The sequence below is a fragment of the Oratosquilla oratoria genome, chromosome 30 (assembly GCF_046742065.1).
Source record: "Oratosquilla oratoria isolate Oo_2021 chromosome 30, ASM4674206v1, whole genome shotgun sequence".
NCBI classification, from domain to species: domain Eukaryota; kingdom Metazoa; phylum Arthropoda; class Malacostraca; order Stomatopoda; family Squillidae; genus Oratosquilla; species Oratosquilla oratoria.
Window position 1 is genome coordinate 47,308,510 of NC_134806.1, and position 20,000 is coordinate 47,328,509.

General features: G+C 46.4%; 1 protein-coding gene across 1 annotated transcript in view; it reads left to right on the top strand.

The window, feature by feature from the left end:
- LOC143041153 (cGMP-dependent 3',5'-cyclic phosphodiesterase-like) overlaps nucleotides 1-20,000 on the top strand; it is a 199,785-nt gene that overhangs the window by 22,340 nt on the left and 157,445 nt on the right. The window contains exon 2 of the mRNA XM_076212959.1: nucleotides 6,280-6,393. Coding sequence (XP_076069074.1) covers nucleotides 6,280-6,393 — 114 coding nt within the window. The remainder of the gene's footprint in view (nucleotides 1-6,279; nucleotides 6,394-20,000) is intronic.

Sequence of the window (20,000 nt, forward strand, 5' to 3'; positions counted from 1 at the left end):
CCTCCCGATGACGTCATGTGGAGGAAGAGAAGGAGCCGGGAAAATTAGGCGAAAAATTCACTTAACGAGATATGAATAACAATGATAAACAAAAAAAATATCTAGATAATACATTTATCAATAACAAGAAGAAAGCAAGAAAAATAACGGCAGTAACAACAATAACAAGGGTGTTGATAACATTAGAAATGACAAAGACTAAAATAACAATTAACTGATGATGGCTTTGAAAGAGGTGAACAAGGAAAAGGAAGAAAACAAAGAAAAAGTAAAAACAATAAAAACAAAACAATCACACTGAGAACCCCCCAAAAGAGAGAGAGAAGAGGAGGTAGAGAGAGAGGGAGAGAAGGGGAGAAAGAGAGAGGGAAGAGGAGAGAGAGGGAAAGAATGGGAGAGAGAGAGAGTGAAGGGAGAGAAGGAGGAGTAGAAGTAGAAGTGAGGGAGAGAAAGGTGGAGGGAGAGAGAGAGAGAAAGAGAAAGAGAGAGAGAGGAAAAGGAGAGAAGGGGAGAGAGAGAGGGCGAGAGAAGGTGGAGGGCGAGAGAAGGGGAGAAGGGAAGTGAGGGAGACGAAGGGAGAGAGAGAGAGAGAAAGAGATAGAGAGAGAGAGAGTACCTATACCGGGCCTCGCATCAAAGAACCAGAAAAAGTTTCCTTGCCGTCTTTTGAAAAAAGAAGAAAAAAAATCAAATTTTGGCCCAATTTTGAGGCCAATTTCCATAGTCCCCCTTTTTCCATAGAGAGGCTGTGGAGGAACCCTCCTATTTGGTCGCATTACTCGGTACGCCAGATGGATGTAGACAACGACGCAGAAGAAATAAAAAAAGAAGACATATGAAGAAGAAAGGAAACACCAACGCCATCTATTGAGTGCGCTTGTAATCATCTTACACTCGTCCGCTTTCTTCTCTTTTAACCAGGAGAGAGAGAGAGAGAGAGAGAGGGGAGAGAAAAGGATGGGAAGAGGGAGAGAGAGGAAGAATTGAGAGGGAGGGCAAGAGAGAGAGAGAGAGAGAGAGAGGGGGGAAGGAAGGATAGGAGTGGGAGAGAGAGCAGGAAGGAGGAATGGATGGAGAGGAGAGAGTGCAAGAGACAAAGAGAGAGAGGGCAAGAGACAGAGAGAGAGAGGGGGGGGCTGGGAGAGAGGAGTAAGGTGGAGGTATGAAAGGAGAGATAGAGAGAAAGAGAGAGGAGGGAGATAAGGAGGGCAACAGACAGAGATAGGAGATAGAGAGAGAGAGAGGGAGGAGGAGGAGGAAGGAAGGCTGGAGGGAGGGAGAGACATAGAGAGAAAGAGGAGGGGAGAGAGAGAGAGAAAGAGAGAGAGAGAATCAGTCAAGTTTAGTCGCTGACTGACCAAAGAGTCTGAAACATTTGATAACAGATTTATGACGTATCAACTGACTGAGGCACAGACTGACTGATTTACTGACTTACTGACAGATTGACGGGGAGGCTGACTGAACGTGCTAAACTAAAAGACTGACATCCACAGTCAGTCAGACTAGCTGATTGACAAATGCGCTGAATCTAAACCTAGACTGACTGACTGGATGCCTTAAGACTTGAAAGCGTGCATACTCTTCCTCCCCTCCCTCCCATCCTTCCCTTCCTTCCCTCCTTCCCTCCTGAAGACATCCTCCATTATCAGAAGATGTGGAGGGAAAACCAATTGTGGAGGACACAAGAGTGGAGTATATGGATGAAGTGGAGTATGTGGAGGGAGTGGAGTATGTTGAAGAAGTGGAGTATATAGGGAAAGTGGATTATGTGGAGGGAGTGAAGTATGTAGAGGGAGTGAAGCATGTGGAGGGAGTGGAGTATGTGGAGGGAGTGGAGTATGTGGAGGGAGTGAAGCATGTGGAGGGAGTGGAGTATGTGGAGGGAGTGAAGTATGTGGAGTGAGTGGAGTATTATGGAGGGAGTGGAGTATGTGGAGGGAGTGGAGTATGTGGAGGGAGTGGAGTATGAGGAAGAAGTTGAGTATGTGGAGGGAGTGGAGTGTGTGGAGGGAGTGGAGTATGTGGAGGGAGTGGGGTATGTGGAGGGAGTGGAGTATGTGGAGGGAGTGGAGTATGAGGAAGAAGTTGAGTATGTGGAGTGTGTGGAGGGAGTGGAGTATGTGGAAGAAGTGGAGTATGTGGAAAAAGTGGAGTATGTGGAGGGAGTGGAGTATGGGGAATAAGTTGAATATGTGGAGGGAGTGGAGTATGTGGAGGAATTGGAGTACGGAAAAGTGGAGAATGTGGAAGAAATGGAGTCTTATGGAAGGATTGGAGCATGTGGAGGAAGTGGAGCATGTGGAGGGATTGGGAGATATGAAATGTGTGGAGGGCAGACAGGATGTAGATTTGAGGGGACTGAGAAAATGGAAAGTATGGGAGGCCATAGAAAACGGAAGAGGGGGAAGGGGAGGAGGAAGGGAGGAGGAGGGGGAAGGGAGAGGAAGAGGAGGGAGAAGGGGGAGGGTGGAGGAGGGAGGGAGGGAAGATGAGGAAGGGGAAGTGAGGGGGAAGGGGGAGAATGGGAGAGGAGAGGGAAGGAGGAGGAGGAGGAGGAGGAGGAAAGAAGGGGAAGAGAGGAATGGGGGATGGTGGGACGGGGAAGGGAGAGAGAGAGAGAGAGAGAGAGAGAGAGAGAGGGGGGAGGGGGGAACTCGAAAGAGGGGAGATAGGGGAGTGGGACACACGAAAAAGGGGAAGTGAGGGAGATCAGGTATACGGGAGAGGGAGAGAGAGAGAGAGAGAGAGAGAGAGAGAGAGGGGAGGTGGGAAACACGAAAAAGGGAAATTGAGGGAGATCAGGTGTACGGGAGAGGGGAGGAGCCTTTTACCGAGAAGAGGGGAAAAGAGGGGAAAACCTGTAAGAGTAGATTTATTTACCATTATTACCTTTTTTCGCACCCGACCTAGTTATGGACCAAAAGGTCTCCTGTCGGCCGGCATGCTCCGCCTTTGTAATCCTTTGTAGACGAAGACAGAAAAAATAAGATAAAATTAAATAACATTAAGAATTATGATAATGATATCAAAACATAAAGAATAGATAACAGGTAAGAAAAATCTATATGGAAAAACGAAGATAATTTTCGTTAACAACAAATAGACAAGTACATAATAAAAAATTATGTATATAAACATTATGGATTTCTCCACATATTCCTAGAAGAACTTTGATAAGGCTACCCCTCATAGAAGGTGGACCGAAGACGAAGTATACGTATTGCCCATCCAACCATCAACAGCCTAAAACAGGGGTGGGTAACCTTTTCGAGTGTGCGTGCCAAAATCAGGCAAATATCTGATACATCATTTCCTCGCGTGCCAACGGAGTAGAATGATTATTGTGGTAGGCCTCCCACTACTACTACTACACACGAGTATGTACCATCCCCTCCCTCCCATCCCTCCAGCTTCCAGGAGGGGCCCCGATCAATCCGCCTCGCGCCGGGCGCAGCAGGCGGTGAGTGACCATTAGTCCTACACAAGAAGTTGGAAATTTATTGGTTATTATGCATTTTAAGGTGAGCTCTTGGTTTCACGTGCCGGAAAATAGTCATTGATGTGACATGTTTTGGCACGCGTGCCAAGGGTTGCCCACCCGTGGCATGACACTCTAATCTACACAGTGCAACACAGCAGACATTGCTATTCCTCATTTTATACCCCCCCAAGCATACGCCACCCTCTCCCTCCGGCAGCCATACCAGCCCCCCTCCGTCCTACCCCCCAGCCCCCCACACCCCCGCATCCCCTACTCCCTCCTCTCAGCCTCTCTCCTCCCTCTCTCAGCCTCCCTCCTCCCACTCTCAGCCTCCCCTCTCCCCCTTCGCAGCCTCCCCCTCTCCCCCCTCTCAGCCTCCCCTCCTCTCTCTCAGGTTCCCCCCTCTCAGCCTCCCCTCCCCCTTCTCAGCCTCCCCTCCCCCCTATCAGCCTCCCCTCCCCCTTCTCAGCCTCCCCTTCCCCCTCTCAGCCTCCCCTCCCCATCTCCCCCTCCCCCCCCTATCTCCCCACGCGACTGTTTCTGTCCAAGATATTTTGGGGTCTGTTGACATTGTGTGTGCGTGTGCGCGCGTGTGTACGCGCGATTGTGTGCGTTTGTGTGCGTGTGCACATACAGACACCCTATGGCGCATGCGCGCTGATAAACAACCATTGAATTGATGTCCGTGAAGAGTATGAATTATTAAAAAAAATAATAATGAATGATTAAGTGAATAAACAAATGAATGAATGAACGAACGCCACAAACAATATATTAACAAATGAAATATATACGAATACGTTTGAACAAGGAAATACGTGAATAGAAAAAATGGATAAATTATTTAACAAAGAAATGAATAGACCACAAACAATATATAAACAAATAAAAGTACATTATAAATACTCCTCTCTTCTCCCTCCATCTCCTCCTCCTCCTCCTCCTCCCCTCCTCCTCCTCCCCTCCTCCTCCTCCCCTCCTCCTCCTCCTTCTTCTCTTCCCTTCTCCCTCCTCCCCCTTTCCTCCCCTTCCCCCTATCCTCCTCTTCCTCCACCCATCCCCCTCCCTTCTCTTTCCTTCCCCTCCCCTCTCCTCCCCTTCCCCCTCTCCTCCCCCTCCCTCCTCCCTTCTTCCCTCCCTCTCCCTCCCTTGCCTCACCCTCCCCTCCTTCCTTCTCCTCCCCTTCCCACTCCCTATCCTTCCCTCCCTCCCCCTCCCTTCCCTTCCTTCCCTCTCTCCCCTCCTTCTCTTCCCCTTCCCTCCTTCCCTTTCTCTTCCCTCCAGCTCCTCCCTCCCCCTCCCCTCCCGCTTCTCCCTCACCCTCCCCTCCCGCTCCTCCCTCCCCCTCCCCTCCTTTCCTCTTCTCCTCTTACCCCTCCTCCCTTCCCTCCTTCCCCCTCCTTCCTTCTCTCCCCTCCCTCACCCCCTCCCTTCCCCTTCTTCCTCTCCCTTCCCCCTCCCCTTCTCTCCCTTCCCTCTCCCCCTCCCTTCCCTCCCCTCCCTTTCCCCTCCTCCCCTCCCCCTCCCTCTCTTCCCTTGCTACGCCATCTTGTCAGTTCAGTTACATAAATCTTTACATAAAAATGCTGTCAGGTTTGAAACCATAACCCTCCTCCTCCTCCTATTTTTTCTCCTCCTCCTTCTTCTTCCTCTTCTTTCTCCTCCTATTTCTCCTTCTCTTCCTCCTCTTTGTCCTCCTTCTCTTCCTCCTCTTTGTCCTCCTTCTCTTCCCCCTTCTATTCCTCCTCATTTTCTTCCTCTTTCCTCCTCTTCCTCCTTCCCCTCTTCTTCCTCTCCTTCTCTTCCTCCTCCTCTTCTTCCTCTTCTTCCTCCTTTTCGTCTTCCTCCTCTTCCTCCCCTCCTCTTCCTCCTCCTCCTCCTCTTCCTCCTCCTCTTCCTCCTCCTCCTCCTCCTCCTCTTCCTCCTCCTCCTCCTCTTCCTGCTCCTCCTCTTTGTCACCCTCTCGCTCTCCTCTGCATGTTCACTATGCAAATCGTACTTAATTATCTTCACTGGCGTAATTGATCCCTACCATTAACATTACAATTAACATTACCTCTTTGTTAACATGAATGCTGATACTGATATTATTATTCTCATTAATATTTTAGTTTAATTTGTCCCCATAATTTAATTGCAATTGCTCTTATGATTCTCGCTAGTTGGTATGGGTATGTGTGTGCATACACGCGCACACTATATATATATATATATATATATATATATATATATATATATATATATATGTGTGTGTGTGTGTGTTTGTGTCAATTGACATTTGGAAATAAACTCATCTGTTGGGATTCGAACCCTCACCTGAGCGGCTTGCGTCTTACAAGATGAAGACCGTACCATCACGCCATCCTGACCCTCCAACACGCACCAAGGCGCTTCGATTTGACGGGTCAGGATGGCGTGATGGTACGATTCTCGTCTTATAAAGACGCACGCCGCTCAGGCGGGAGTTCGAATCCCAGCAGATGAGTTTATTTCCATATAATAATATATATATATATATATATATATATATATATATAAAGCCACTCCTACTGTCATCGGATGCTCGTCGACTGAGGCGGTTAGAGCGTCGCTGTTTGCGGCGGAGGTCGAGGTGACGTCAGTTGGAGACCCTGCCGCCAGCGAGTTGGACCAAGGGCACAGTTCATTCAATCCCGTGCTTCAAGGTCTTCTGTGAGGGGCATCGTCCTAGCCTCCTGATAAGGGGAAGTTGGCGACGTTAAACCGATTTTTTTTTATTTATTTATTTATTTTTTTATTTTTTGTTTTTTTTGCAGCTGGAGGAGGCGTGTAGGTGTCGACTCTCTCTGCTGTTGCTGGAGGAGGAGGAGGAACAGCTGCATCTGCTGGTTCTGGGCAGCTGCGTCCTTCCCACACCCGTCAAAACATCGGTGAGCGTGCAGCTGGTCCGTAGGGGCAACCCGGTCCGTTCAGAGGGCCGGCAGCTGGTCCTCTCAAACATATTTTTATTTTATTTATTTATTTATTTATTAATTGTTCCATGTTCCAGCTGTTACCACTATGACACCAAAGCAGGTTCGAATCCTTTTATTTGGAAGATGTTACCGTAACTAAGGAAATATTTATTTATTTATTTATTCATCTATTCGTTTATTTATTTATTTATTCATTTTTTTATGAGTTATAAATTAGTGGAATTCTGATTGGGGCACATCATACATGTGGGTTAGGTTAGCTTAGCTTGGTTAGGTCAGGTCTCTCTCTCTCTCTCTCTCTCTCTCTCTCTCTCTCTCTCTCTCTCTCTCTCTCTCTCTCTCTCTCTCTCTCTCTCTCTCTCTCTCTCTCTCTCTCTCTTTCTCTCTTTGTCTCTCTCTTTCTCTCTCCCTCTCTCTTTCTTTGTCTCTGTCTCTCTCTGTCTCTGTCTCCCTCTCTTTCTCTGCCTCTCTCTTTCTTTGTCTCTCTCTCTCTTTGTCTCTCTCTGTCTCTCTATTTGTCCCTCTCTGTCTCTAGCTTTCTCCCTCTTTCTTTGCCCCTGTCTCTGTCTCCCTCTCTCTTTCTCTTTTTCTGTCTCTCCCTCCCCCTCCCTACCTCTCTCCCCTCTCTCTCTTTCTCTTTCTCTGTCTCTCCCTCCCCCTCCCTACCTCTCTCCCCCCCTCTCTCTCTCTCTCCTCTCTCTCTGTCTCTCTCTGTCTCTCCTCTCTCTCTCTCTCTCTCTCTCTCTCTCTCTCTCTCTCTCTCTCTCTCTCTCTCTCTCTCTCTCTCATTCTCTCTGCATGTCACGTTATCAGTTTATGATTTCTTTTTTGGCGAAAGGTCATTTCGAATAGTTAATTAAAAATGTCCAAATCCTTTCCATCTTTCGCTTCTGCCTTTAATTCGTCTTCATTTTATGGCGAATTTCATTCATTCATTTATTTATTCATTTTCAAGATTTTGCTTTCATCCGCCACTAATTCCTGGATCCATTCGTGTCTGCGTGTATGTGTGCGTGTGTGTACGTGTGCGTGTGTGTATTTGTGTGTACGTGTGTGTGTGTGTGTGTGTGTGTGTGTGTGTGTGTGTGTGTGTGTGTGTGTGTGTGTGTACGTGTGTGTGTGTGTGTGTACGTGTGTGTGTGTGTGTGTGTGTGTACGTGTGTGTGTATTTGTGTGTACGTGTGTGTGTGTGTGTGTGTGTGTGTGTGTGTGTGTGTGTGTGTGTGTGTGCATACGTACACTATCTTATCATTAGGCTAGCTTCAATTCCAAATTTGGTCCTCCTCCTCCTCATCCTCCTCATCCTCGTCTTTGTCTTCCTCCCCCTCTTCTCCATACTCCATTTCTTTCTCTTCCTCCTCCTCTTCCTTCACCTCTTTTTCTTCTTACTCTTTCTTCTCTTCTTCATCTTCCTTTTCTTCGTCTTCCTCCTTCTCTTCTTCTTCATACTTCTCTTCTTCTTTATACTCCTCTTCTTCATACTTCTGTTCCTCTTCCTCCTCTTCTTCATCCTTCTCCTCTTCTTCATCCTTCACCTCTTCCTCATCCTTCTCCTCTTCTTTATACTCCTCCTCTTCTTCGTCTTCCTCCTCTTTATCCTCCTCTTCCTCCTCCTCTTCTTCCTCCTCCCCTTCTTCCTCCTTCTTTTCCTCCTCCTCTTCTTCCTCTTCTTCCTGTTGGTTCTCTTCCTCCTTTTCCTCCTCTTCCTCCTCCCCTTCTTCGTCTTCCTCCTCCTTATCCCCCTCTTTCTCCTCCTCCTCCTCCTCCTTTCCTTCCTCTTCTTCCTGTTCGTCCTCCTCCTCCTCTTCCTCCACCTCTTCTTCCTCTTCTTCATCCTTCTCCTCTTCTTGATGCTCCTCCTATTCTTCATACTCCTCCTCTTCCTCTTCCTTCTCCTCTTCTTCCTCCTCTTCTTCATCCTCCTTCGTCTTCCTCTTTATCCCTCTCTTCCTCCTCCTCCTCCTCCTCCTCCTCCGCTTCTTCTTCCTTTTCCTCTTCCTCTTCTTCCTCCACCTCTTCTTCCACTTCTTCATCCTTCTCCTCTTCTTCATCCTTCTCCTCTTCTTTATACTCCTCCTCTTCTTCATACTCCTCTTCCTCTTCCTCCTCATCTTCATCCTCCTCTTCTTCGTCTTCCTCCTCTTTATCCCCCTCTTCATCCTCCTCTTCTTCCTCCTCCCCTTCTTCCTCCTTCTTTTCTTCCTCCTCTTCTTCCTGTTCGTTCTCTTCCTCCTTTTCCTCCTCTTCTTCCTCCTCTTGTTAGTCTTCCTCATCCTTCTTCCCCTCTTTCTCCTCCTCCTTTTCCCCCTCTTTCTCCTCCTCCTCCTCCTCTTCTTCTTTTCCTCCTCTTCCTGTTCATCCTCCTCCTCTTCTTCCTCAACCTCTTCTTCCTCCACCTCTTCTTCCTCTTCTTCATCCTTCTCCTCCTCTTTATGCTCCTCCTATTCTTCATACTCCTCCTCTTCCTCTTCCTTCTCCTCTCCTTCCTCCTCTTTATCCCTCTCTTCCTCCTCCTCCTCCTCCTCCTCCTCCTCCTCCTCCGCTTCTTCTTCCTTTTCCTCCTCCTCTTCTTCATCCACCTCTTCTTCCTCTTGTTCATCCTTCTCTTTTTTATGCTCCTATTCTTCATACTCCTCCTCCTCTTCCTCTTCCTCCTCCTCTTCTTCCTCCTCGTCTTCCTCCTCCTTCGTCTTCCTCTTTATCCCCCTCTTCCTCCTCCTCCTCCGCTTCTTATTCCTCCTTTTCCTCCTCTTCTTCCTCTTCTTGTTTGTCCTCCTCCTCCTTCTCTTCTTCCTCCACTTTTTCTTCCTACTCTTTTTCTTCTTCATTTTCCTCATCTTTTTCCTCCTCTTTATACCCCTCTTCCTCCTCCTTTTCCTCTTTATCCCCCTCTTCCTCCTCCTCCACTTCTTCCTCTTATTCCTCCTCTTCTTGTTCCTCCTCTGCCTTCTCCTCCTCCTCCTTCTTCACTTCCTCCTCCTTTTCCTCCTCTTCCTCTTTTTCCTCCTCTTTCTCCTTTCCCTCTTCCTCTTTTTCCTTCCCTTCCTCTTCTTCCTCCTCTTCCTCCTCCTCCTCCTCCTCCTCCCCCTCTTGTACATCATTCTCCTTTTCTTCCAATTCCTTTTTTCCTTCCTATTTTTCTTCATCATCCTCCTCCTCTTCTTCTTCCTCCTCTTCTTCTTCCTCCTCATCTTCTTTTTTTTCTTCTTTATCTTCCCCTTCCTCTTCATCCTCTTCATCCTCCTCTTCATCATCCAGTTCTTCTTCCTTCTCTTCCTCCTCTTCATCTTCATCATCCTCTTCTTCCTCCTCTTTCTCTCCATCCTCTTCTTCATCACCCAGTTCTTATTCTTCCTCCTCTTCAGTTTCATCCTCCTCTTCTTCATCATCCAGTTCTTCTTCCTCTTCCTCCTCTTCATCTTTATCCACCTCTTCTCCCTCCTTTTCCTCCTCTTCATCCCCTTCATTTTCCTCCTCTTCTGCCTCCTCCTCTTCCTCTTCTTCTCCTCCCTAATTTTCTTCTTTATTCTCCTCTTCTCTCCTCCTCCTCCTCCTCCTCCTCCTCCTCTTTTTTCTCGTTTTCCGTTTGACCATGTTTCACAATTCATCGACTATGTTTCACAATTCATCGACCGTGTTTCACAATTCATCGACCATGTTTCACAATTGATCGGACCACGTTTCACAAATCATCGACCGTATTTTCAAAATCCTTCGGTCAAACACGGCCTGTGTCCTATGGCGCCCGAGATCCTTCAGAAAGAACGTCATTAGACATTCCTCCTCCTCTTCCTCCTCCTCCTCCTCTTCCTCCTCCTCCTCCTCCTCCTCCTCCTCCTCCCCCTCCTTTGCTTTGCCTTGACCTATCTCTTCCGATAGGATCCCCTCCTCCTCCCCCTCCTCCTCCTCCTCCTCCTCTTCCTCCTCCTCCTCTTCCTCCTCCTCCTCCTCCTCCTCCTCCCCCTCCTTTGCTTTGCCTTGACCTATCTCTTCCGATAGGATTCCCTCCTCCTCCTCCTCCTCCTCCTCCTCCTCCTCCTCCTCTTCCTCCTCCTCCTCCTCCCCCTCCTTTGTTTTGCCTTGACTTATCTCTTCCGATAGGATAGTCTCCTCCTTCTCATCCTCCTCCTTCTACTCCTTCTCATCCTCCTCCTCCTCCTCTTCCTCCTCCTCCTCTTCATCCTCTTCCTCCATTTTCTTTTTTGTGACGTCATAGCATAATGTTTCTTGCGTTTTCTTTGTTATTTTCTCACTCATTAAATATATATCTCACCCCCCTTACCCCCCTAGATACGTATTAACCCCCCCTTGTGTGTGGGGGGGGTGAATCCCCCCCCACTCCATTTTGGGATGGGGGGGGAGGTTGTCCATTTCTAAGCGCTCTCGTGTATACTCACTTCTCGAATGAAGTTAGGTCAGGTTAGGTTAGACTAGGTTGGGTCAAGTAATGTTAGGTTAGGTTTGGTTAGGTTAGGTTAGATAGGCATCTTCTTCCTCTTGTTCCTTGTTTTTCTTTTAATTTTTCTCTTCTTCTCTCTCCTCCTCCCCTCTTCCCCCTCCCTCACTCTCCCCCTCTTTCCCCTCTCCTCGTCCTCTCCCCTTTTCCCCTTTCTCTCCCCTTCCCCCCCTTTCCCCCTCTTCTCTCTCCTCCCCCCTTCCCCCCTCTCCCTCCTCCACCTTTCCCCCTCCTCCCCCATCTTCCCCCTTTCTCCCTCTTCCCCTCCTCCTCCTTTCCCCCTCCTCTCCCCATTCCCACTCTCCCTTTCCCCCTCCTTATCCATCTTTCCCCCTCCTCTCCCTCATTCCCCCTTCCCCCTCCACCTTTCCTCCTCTTCCTTCACCCTTTTCCTCCTCCGTCCTCTTCCTCCGCCCCCTCCTCCTCCTTTCCCCCTCCTCTCCCCATTCCCACTCTCCCTTTCCCCCTCATCCTCCATCTTTCCCCCTCCTCTCCCTCATTCTCCCTTCCCCCTCCACCTTTCCTCCTCTTCCTTCACCCTCCTCCTCCTCCTCCTCCTCCTCCTCTTCTTCCTCCTCCTCCGTCCTCTTCCTCCGCCCCTGCTTGTCTCCCAAGGAACGCCCCCAGAAGCCCCGTGTAGGGACTCGACTTGGCACTGAAGCGTCCCCGGGCGTAGAACAGTGCCTTCCTAATGGCACTGCGGGGGCGGGGGGCGGTGGGGGGGCGTGGCACTGCGGTGGGGGGGACACGCCCCCCATTTTCTGTGGCGCATTGCAGTTCTGGAAGTCGAAGTTGTTCTTTGGCCGAGGTCCTCTGAGCTCTCGATGTGTGTGTGTGTGTGTGTGTGTGTGTGTGTGTGTGTGTGTGTGTGTGTGTGTGTTTGTAATAAACGAATAATGATAATGATTGGTTTATTGGGTTAAGATCTATACATATATACACTGACAATGTACAATTTGTGTTAGTTTTCGAGTTAGATTAATTTGAGTATATAATGTGCTAGGCTTCGTTGTCCACATATGATGGCGTGTGTGGTGTGTTTGTGCGTGATACATATACCAACAGCTTTTTCCCCCTTACGAGGGAGGTAGCCAAAAAACAAAGGCATAAAATCCACTCCCACCCATTCCATCCCCACATACTCCACTCCCATTCACTCCCATCCCTCCCTCCCTCTTTTCTTGGCTCCTCCTGGATGACGGGTCATCCCTGCATCCCGCCCACTGTTAGTTTTAGCGCTGGTCTCATTTGAGTACATCATGCGCTAGGCCTTGTTCCCCACATATAATGGTGCGTTTGTTTTTAATACGACCCAGGGTTGGGGCTATATCCACTATGTATACATATGTATCCATGCATGTGTGTATATATGTATGCATGTATGTATGTATATATGTATGTGTGTGTATAAGTATGTAACTGTATGTATGTATATAAGTATGTAATTCTGTATGTATGTGTGTATGTATACATGTATGTGTATACGTATGTATGTAGAAAATGAAGATTGTGTGAAGATGGTGGATGTGGAAAGAAATGATTGTGAGGAAGATAGTGAGGCGAAGTAGGATGATAGAGAGAGAGAGAGAGAGAGAGGGAGAGAGAGAGAGAGAGACTGAGAGAGCGAGAGTGGGTGAATGAGCTCGCATAATTGAATAAGATTATGTGACATTATGAATAACATTTAGTAGGAATGTGTGCGTGTGTGTGTGTGTGTGTGTGTGTGTGTGTGTGTGTGTGTGTGTGTGTGTGTGTGTGTGTGTGTGTGCGCGCGTATTCTCTCTTTACCTCAAAATGTCTGTCTGTCTGACTCTCTCTTTCTCTCTCTCTCTCTCTCTCTCTCTCTCTCTCTCTCTCTCTCTCTCTCTCTCTCTCTCTCTCTCTCTCTGTGTCTCTGTCTCTCTCCTTCACTTTCTCACTTTGTCTATTTGTCAGTCTGTCTGTCTGTCTCCCACTTTCTCCTTCTCTCTCTCCTTTCTCTCTCTCTCTTCTCTCTCTCTCTTCTCTCTCTCTCTCTCTCTCTCTCTCTCTCTCTCTCTCTCTCTCTCCCTTCTCTCTCTTCCTCTCTTTCTCTCTTTCTGCCTCTCTGTCTCTCTCTCTCTCTCTCTCTCTCTCTCTCTCTCTCTCTCTCTCTCTCTCTCTCTCTCTCTCTCTCTCTCTCTCTTTCTCCTTCCCTCTCTCCTTCCTTCTCTCCTTCCTTCTCTCCTTCCTTCTCTCCCGTCTCTCTCTCTCTCCTCTCCCTTCTCTCTCTCTCTCTCTCTCTCTCTCTCTCTCTCTTTCTCTCTCTTCTCTTTCTTTCTCCCTTCTCTTTCTTTCTCTCTCTCTCTCTCTCTCTCTCTCTCTCTCTCTCTCTCTCTCTCTCTCTCTCTCTCTCTCTCTCTCTCTCTCTCTCTTTTTTTTTCCTCCCTCTCTCTCTTCCTCTCTTTCTCTCTCCTTCTCTCTCTTTCTCTCTCTCGCTCTCCTCTTTCTCTCTCTCTCTCTCTCTCTCTCTCTCTCTCTCTCTCTCTCTCTCTCTCTCTCTCTCCCTCCCTCTCTGTCTCTCTCTCCCTCTCCCTCTCCCTCTTCCCCGTCATTTACTCATTTTTGAATTTCGGACCCCACTAAACCCCCCCCCCCCTCTCGTCTGGGAAGGGTGGAGGGCGACGTTGTTGGGGCAAATTGGCCCTTAGGGCGTCGCGTCCCAAGGGCGAGAATGGCACGCCCCGGTTCTCCTGGCAAAGGGGGCCTATCCTACTCCACGTCATCTCAAGAATTCGAACCGACGTGAGAGGGCCGTGAGAGCGTGTGTGGCGTCTCACGTATGCAGCCACACGAGGGCTGGGCCAAGTTAAGCCGGGTTAGGTTTGAGCCGGGTTAAGTTTAAGCGGGGTTGAGTTAAGCGGGGTTAACTCAGGCGGAGTTAAATTAATCGAGGTTAAGTTAAGTAGGAGTAAGTTAAGCGGGGTTAAGTGGGGGTTAAGCTTATCTTAAGCGGGATTAATTTTAAGCGGGGTTTAAGTTAAGCTGGATTAAGTGAGTGATGCTGAGCGGGGCTTGGTCAAACGAGGTTAAAAGAGGTTTAAGGAGAAACTGAACTGGTATTGGAGAGAGAAAGAGAGAGAGAGAAGGGAGAGAGAGAGAGAGAGAGAGAGAGGAGTAAGTCTCGCATAAGGCAGTCTATAGATTTTTTCTGATCTTTGATGATGATGACGGAGATGAGGTTGATGATAAGAAGGAGGAAGAGGAGATGGAAGAGGAGGAGGAAGAGGGTGAAAAGGAAGGAGGAAGAGGAGGGAGGTGAAGGGATGGGAGAGGATGAAAAGGAAGGAGAAAGAGAAGGGCGATGAGGAAGTGGGGAGGAAGAGGAGGAGGAAGAGGTTGAAAAGGAAAGAGGAAGAGGATGAAAAGAAAAGAGGAAGATGAGAGGAAAGAGGAAGAGGAGAGGAAGGAGGAAGAGGGTGAGTAGAAAAAGTAGGAAGATTAGGAAGACGGGGAGAGTAAGGGGGAGGAGGAGGAGGAGAGTAATAATAATAATAATAATAATAATAATAATAATAATAATAATAATTCCTTTATTCCAATTTTCATTGGGTATTCTTTACATTATTTACAATATTCACAAGAGCATTACATAGTGATACATATTTTTGTACACATAAAACATGAAGGTAAAAACTAAAGACTTTATAATAGTACAAAATGATATAAGCTTAAAAACTTGTATTAGCAGTGCTTATCAACGCAAGAACATGGAGGTAAAAAAAAAAATTTCACAATGTTACAAAATCGAATATGCTTAAAAACCTTGTGTTACTAGTGCATATTATACGCTAACAAATGTTTGCTGACTTACATTTGATTATCTAGAAAATATTTACGCAACCTATCTTTGAACACATTTATTGATGTTATGTCTCTAATAGCGATAGGGAGTTTATTCCATGTCTTAGGCCCTCTTACAGGTATCATTCTTGTGCCTATTTCAGTATTAACCCGATGAACATAGAGATTCTGTCTTTGCCTTGATGGCCTATCTCTTGTTATACTGATGTCGAAGATATTTCTATACAACCATTCGGGGAATCTCTTTTTTAATATTTTAAATATAAACATACATATATCAAATGAACACTTATTTTCTATTTTGAGCCAATTCAAACGTTTAATCGCGGGTGAGACGTGGTCGTATTTACCTATTCCCCCTACAGCAACTCTAGCAGCAAAGTTTTGTAATTTTTGTACTCTTTCAATCTGGGTTTTATTAGCTGAGCCCCATACATTTGAGCAATAATTTATTATGCTGAGTACCAGTGCGTCAATTACCATAACTCGCGTTTCATAATCAAAACAATCCTTTATTCGTGTGAGGTACATAAGTATCCCCGTGACTTTCTTATGTATATGATCTATGTGACTATCGAAAGACAAATATTGGTCCATATACACCCCCAGATTCTTAACTACTTTTACAGGTTTAATGACTGAGCCGTTAAAATTTATGATCGTGTCTTCTGGTATTCTTGATATATACTGCCTAGAACCTACAAACATACATTGAGTTTTCTTTTCGTTTAATAGCAGTCCGTTAATTTGGAAATAGGTTTTAACCCTTAGCAGTATATTTTCAGCTTTTCTTATCAACTCGTCTAAGCCTTCAATATTTCCTTTCATTATGATTTGCGTATCGTCAGCGTATTGAAAAACTAAAGTGTTAGGAAGTGATTTGGAGAAATCGTTTACATAAATAGAGAATAAAATTGGTCCCAGGATAGACCCTTGTGGGACACCAAAGTTTATGCTTTGTAAATTTGATGTGACTTTTCCTAAACGAACTGCTTGCAATCTATTAGATAAATAATTATCTATCCAAGTAGGGTCTATACTAACTTCCACACATTTCCTAAGCAAAGTATCGTGATGTACGCTGTCAAAAGCTTTAGATAGATCAAGAAGAATAAGAAGGGAGATTTGTTTGTTGTCAATGTTATGGAAAAGAGTATCGGTAACTTTCAGGAGAGCTGTTTCTGTAGAGAGCTTTGAACGGAAGCCGTGTTGTGAGTTTACTAAGAGTTTATTGGACTCGAGGAATGAAGCTAGCTGCTTGGCTACTACCTTTTCTAAAAATTTTAGATAGGACGCAAATTAGAGAAATTGGCCTATAATTATTTATATCAGCATTATTTCCACCTTTATGAATTGGAATGACATGAGTTGTTTTCCATATGTCAGGGAAAGTGTTGGTTACAATTGACGTATTGATAATTAAAGTAATATAAAAGGCAAGTACAGGTAGTGAGTCACGGATAAAACGCACAGGTATTTCGTCAGAGCCATAAGAACTAGAATCGCTGAGCTCTTTAACAGTTAAAATTACGGTTTCACAATCTACGGGAGTAGGTTTAAAATCATTTTTTACATCGATAACAGTATTTTGTGATCCACCTTGTATGTCTATATTAGCCGTATTTTCATTTAATCCCTCTTGTGTTTTCTGATAGGTTACTCTACCTACATTTGCAAAAAAATTATTCAGGTCTTCCGCCCTTTTCGACAGATCTTCGTCATCGATTTGGCATGAGTTGCTTCTACTATCTGGCAACATTTGTTTAACTACATTCCACGTACCAGAAATGTTACCTTTATTGTCGTTAAGACGACTCCTACTCAGCTGTTTTTTCCTATTTGCTATGAGAGAGAAGAGTAGAAGCAAGAAAAAGAGAAAGAGGCATAGAGAGAGAGAGAGAGAGAGAGAGAGAGAGAGAGAGAGAGAGAGAGACTAGGAGTAAGAGGAAGAAGAGAGGAGAGAGAAGAGTAGAAGCAAGAAAAAGAGAAAGAGGCATAGAGAGAGAGAGAGAGAGAGACTAGGAGTAAGAGGAAGAAGAGAGGAGAGAGAAGAGTAGAAACAAGAAAAAGATAGAGTCATAGAGAGAGAGAGAGAGAGAGAGAGAGAGAGAGAGAGAGAGAGAGAGAGAGAGAGAGAGAGAGACTAGGAGTAAGAGGGAGAAGAGAGGAGAGAGAAGAGTTGAAGCAAGAAAAAGAGAAAGAAGCATAGAGAGAGAGAGAGAGAGAGACTAGGAGTAAGAGGAAGAAGAGAGGAGAATGAAGAGTAGAAGCAAGAAAAAGAGAAAGAAGCATAGAGAGAGAGAGAGAGAGAGACTAGGAGTAAGAGGAAAAAGAGAGGAGAGAGAAGAATGGAAGCAAGTAAAAGAGAAAGAAGCATAGAGAGGGAAAGAGAGAGAGAGAGAGAGACTAAAGAGGTTATGACACTGGACTTCCACGAGCTTCATCAGCGACGACCGTTGAGAGTTCGTTAGAGTAAAAACGGTTACAATATTTGAAATTTCAAATCTCTAAATATATCGTCTTTCCGTCTGGCAAAGCCGAATGATGAACTAAGAGATTGTCCACCTAGACAAATGTTAGACACAATATTGAAGTGTTCTTAGACAAGTCTAGGTTTCTCTAAACAAATTCATATGCCAGTTATTCAAATGGAGGTTGGAGGAAGGATGTCGGAGGAAAAATAGCCCAGTGTGATAGCCCCTTAGCAGTCCACCCGCACTCAGGGTGACATGACCTGACCATAGCGAAGGGAAAGACAACGACGAACGAGGTACTGTGGTGTCACATGACAAAACAAACAAGGCGGGGGGAGAGGAGGGGGAAAGGGGGAAGGGAGGAGAGGGAGGGGGAAGGGGGGAGAGGGGGAAGAACTCAGACTCAAGAGGGTAGATACTTAATTGGGTTTTCCTCTCTACCTCCCCTTCCTCCTCTCCCTCTCCCTCTAGCTCTCCGTATCCATCTCTCTCTCTCTCTCCCTCCCTCTCTGTTTCTTTCTCTCTCGCTGTCTATTTCACTCTCTCTGCTTCTCTCTCTCTTTCTCTCTCTCTCTCTCTCGCTCTCTCCTCTCTCTGTCTCTCTCAAAGGCTATAACAAGGGTGATGCAAACAAGGTCATCATAACAAACACAGGGCAAGACTCGCAGTAATGGGTATAAACTGGACAAATTTAGATTTAAGAAGGAAATAGGCAATAATTGGTTTACTAATAGGGTGGTCGATGAATGGAATAAACTTAGTAACCATGTAGTAAGCGCTGAAACTATCAGTTGTTTTAAAAAAACAATTAGACAACTTTATGGATGGGGATGACAGGTGGTGATGGATACGGAGCTGCCTAGTGTAGGCCTTATGGTCTCTTGCAGTCTCCTTCATTCTTATGTTCTTATGTTCTCTCTCTCTCTCTCTCTCTCTCTCTCTCTCTCTCTCTCTCTCTCTCTCTCTCTCTCTCTCTCTCTCTCTCTCTCTCTCTCTCTCTCTTTCTCTCTCTCTCTCTCTCTCTCTCTCTCTCTCTCTCTCTGCCTCTCTCATTCTCTCTCTGCCTCTCTCTTTCTCCCCTTCGCCTCTCTCTGTTACCTCTAAGATTCCACCGCTTTGACGCGATATTCACAACAAAGACAGAAGGCAAGGAGTCGACGCCAGAAGGCGCTGAATAGTCCCTGTGGCCGAAGCAGTCGTTACCTTTGCCCTGTCAACTAAATGCACTCTGGGGGGGACTGTCACTGGGGGGACTCGAACCCAGGACTAAGCGAATTCAAGAGCAAGCTTCTGATGACGCCACCAGGGGACAGAGGGATCAAACCAGTCCTCTAGTCTGGTGGCTGTCAGGTGGCTGACGAGGCTGACGCCCCCTCGTGGCTTTGATTACGCCTCTTCAGATGGTTGTAGACTGTGGTGCCAATCACCCTTTCCGACTCTTTCTCTCTCTCTCTCTCTCTCTCTCTCTCTCTCTCTCTCTCTCTCTCTCTCTCTCTCTCTCTCTTCTGTACCCGGGTCTCCCTAGTCTTCATGTCCCTTGTATTCCACCTCTCGTCACTTGTCTCAGTAATCTGTCTGCTTCCGTGCAGACGAATTGTCCCGCCCACTTTGTCCTCATCTCATCCAAATACACAGTTGGTCGGTTTGATCAAGGATCTTCCTCTGATTTCTTAGTTAAGCCTGCGTCTCCAGCTCCCCTCTTCTTCGTCGTTTGCCGCATTCTTTTGAGGAATGTTGTTTACAAAGGTTTCCTGTCTCCTCTCTCTTTGCCTTGTCAGTGTCCACGTCTCGCTTCCGTACCTGTTGGTGTTATTACAGTGTAATTCATAGCTCAGTTTTTCTACTGATGGGTCCACTCTGTATTACAGATGACAGAACATGGTAGCATCTGTTTCATGCAGCTAGTCGTTCATTTGCAAAGGATTACAAAAGAACATGCCGACAGGAGACCTTTTGCTCCATAACTAGGTCGGATGCAGAAAAATATGAATAATAAGCGAATAAATAAAAATAGATCAAATGAATAGATGATGCAATTGTAATGTCTCTCACTGACATTGATCCCCAGGTAATTGCGAGATCCAACTTGCTCTTGTTCTGGTGCGTAATTGTCATTTCTACACAGCTTCATCATTTCTATCCCCTGTTTTTTCATTTTAGGACTCTCTGTTCTGTTGTTCTTTGGAATAATTTAAAAAGATCTCGTTGATTATTTCTCTCGGCCACAACCTCCACATCATCAGCATAAGCAAGGAGGCTTACCCGATCATTGGATAAATTGCCTCCACCTGGATAATTAATGCTCTGATTTAGAGCTTTCTCTCGTGCAAACCACGTGGCGTGGAGCACACGTTGTTTCGCCCACGCGACTAGACCTGACGCGCTAGCCACACACAAACCTGCCTATGACAGTGCGACCCTGCTCGGCCCTACCTAACCTAATCCAGTGCAGTTATGTGATTACGCACCACGGGTGACTACCCACGCGGTATATATATATATCGGGTCTACATCAGCGAGGCAACAAGAGCAGCGAAACTCCTCCGTACAGCGCAACGGCACTTGAGCACGCTGCTGAGAGTGGTGCGAGCTGTTGCACCACGGGAGGAAATCAACGCCCATGGGTAGCGTCCCATAGCCGTCCAGACCAGCGGTGGGCTCCACCATAGCTCGCATTTAAAAAAAAAAAAAAAAAAACTCATCATCATCAAGCATGTAAAATCAGTTCACTCATACATTACCTTAAAGGAGACGAACTCACCAAACCTTATTATCTTCTCACAGTAACATCGTCGCTAGACTCCAGTGCA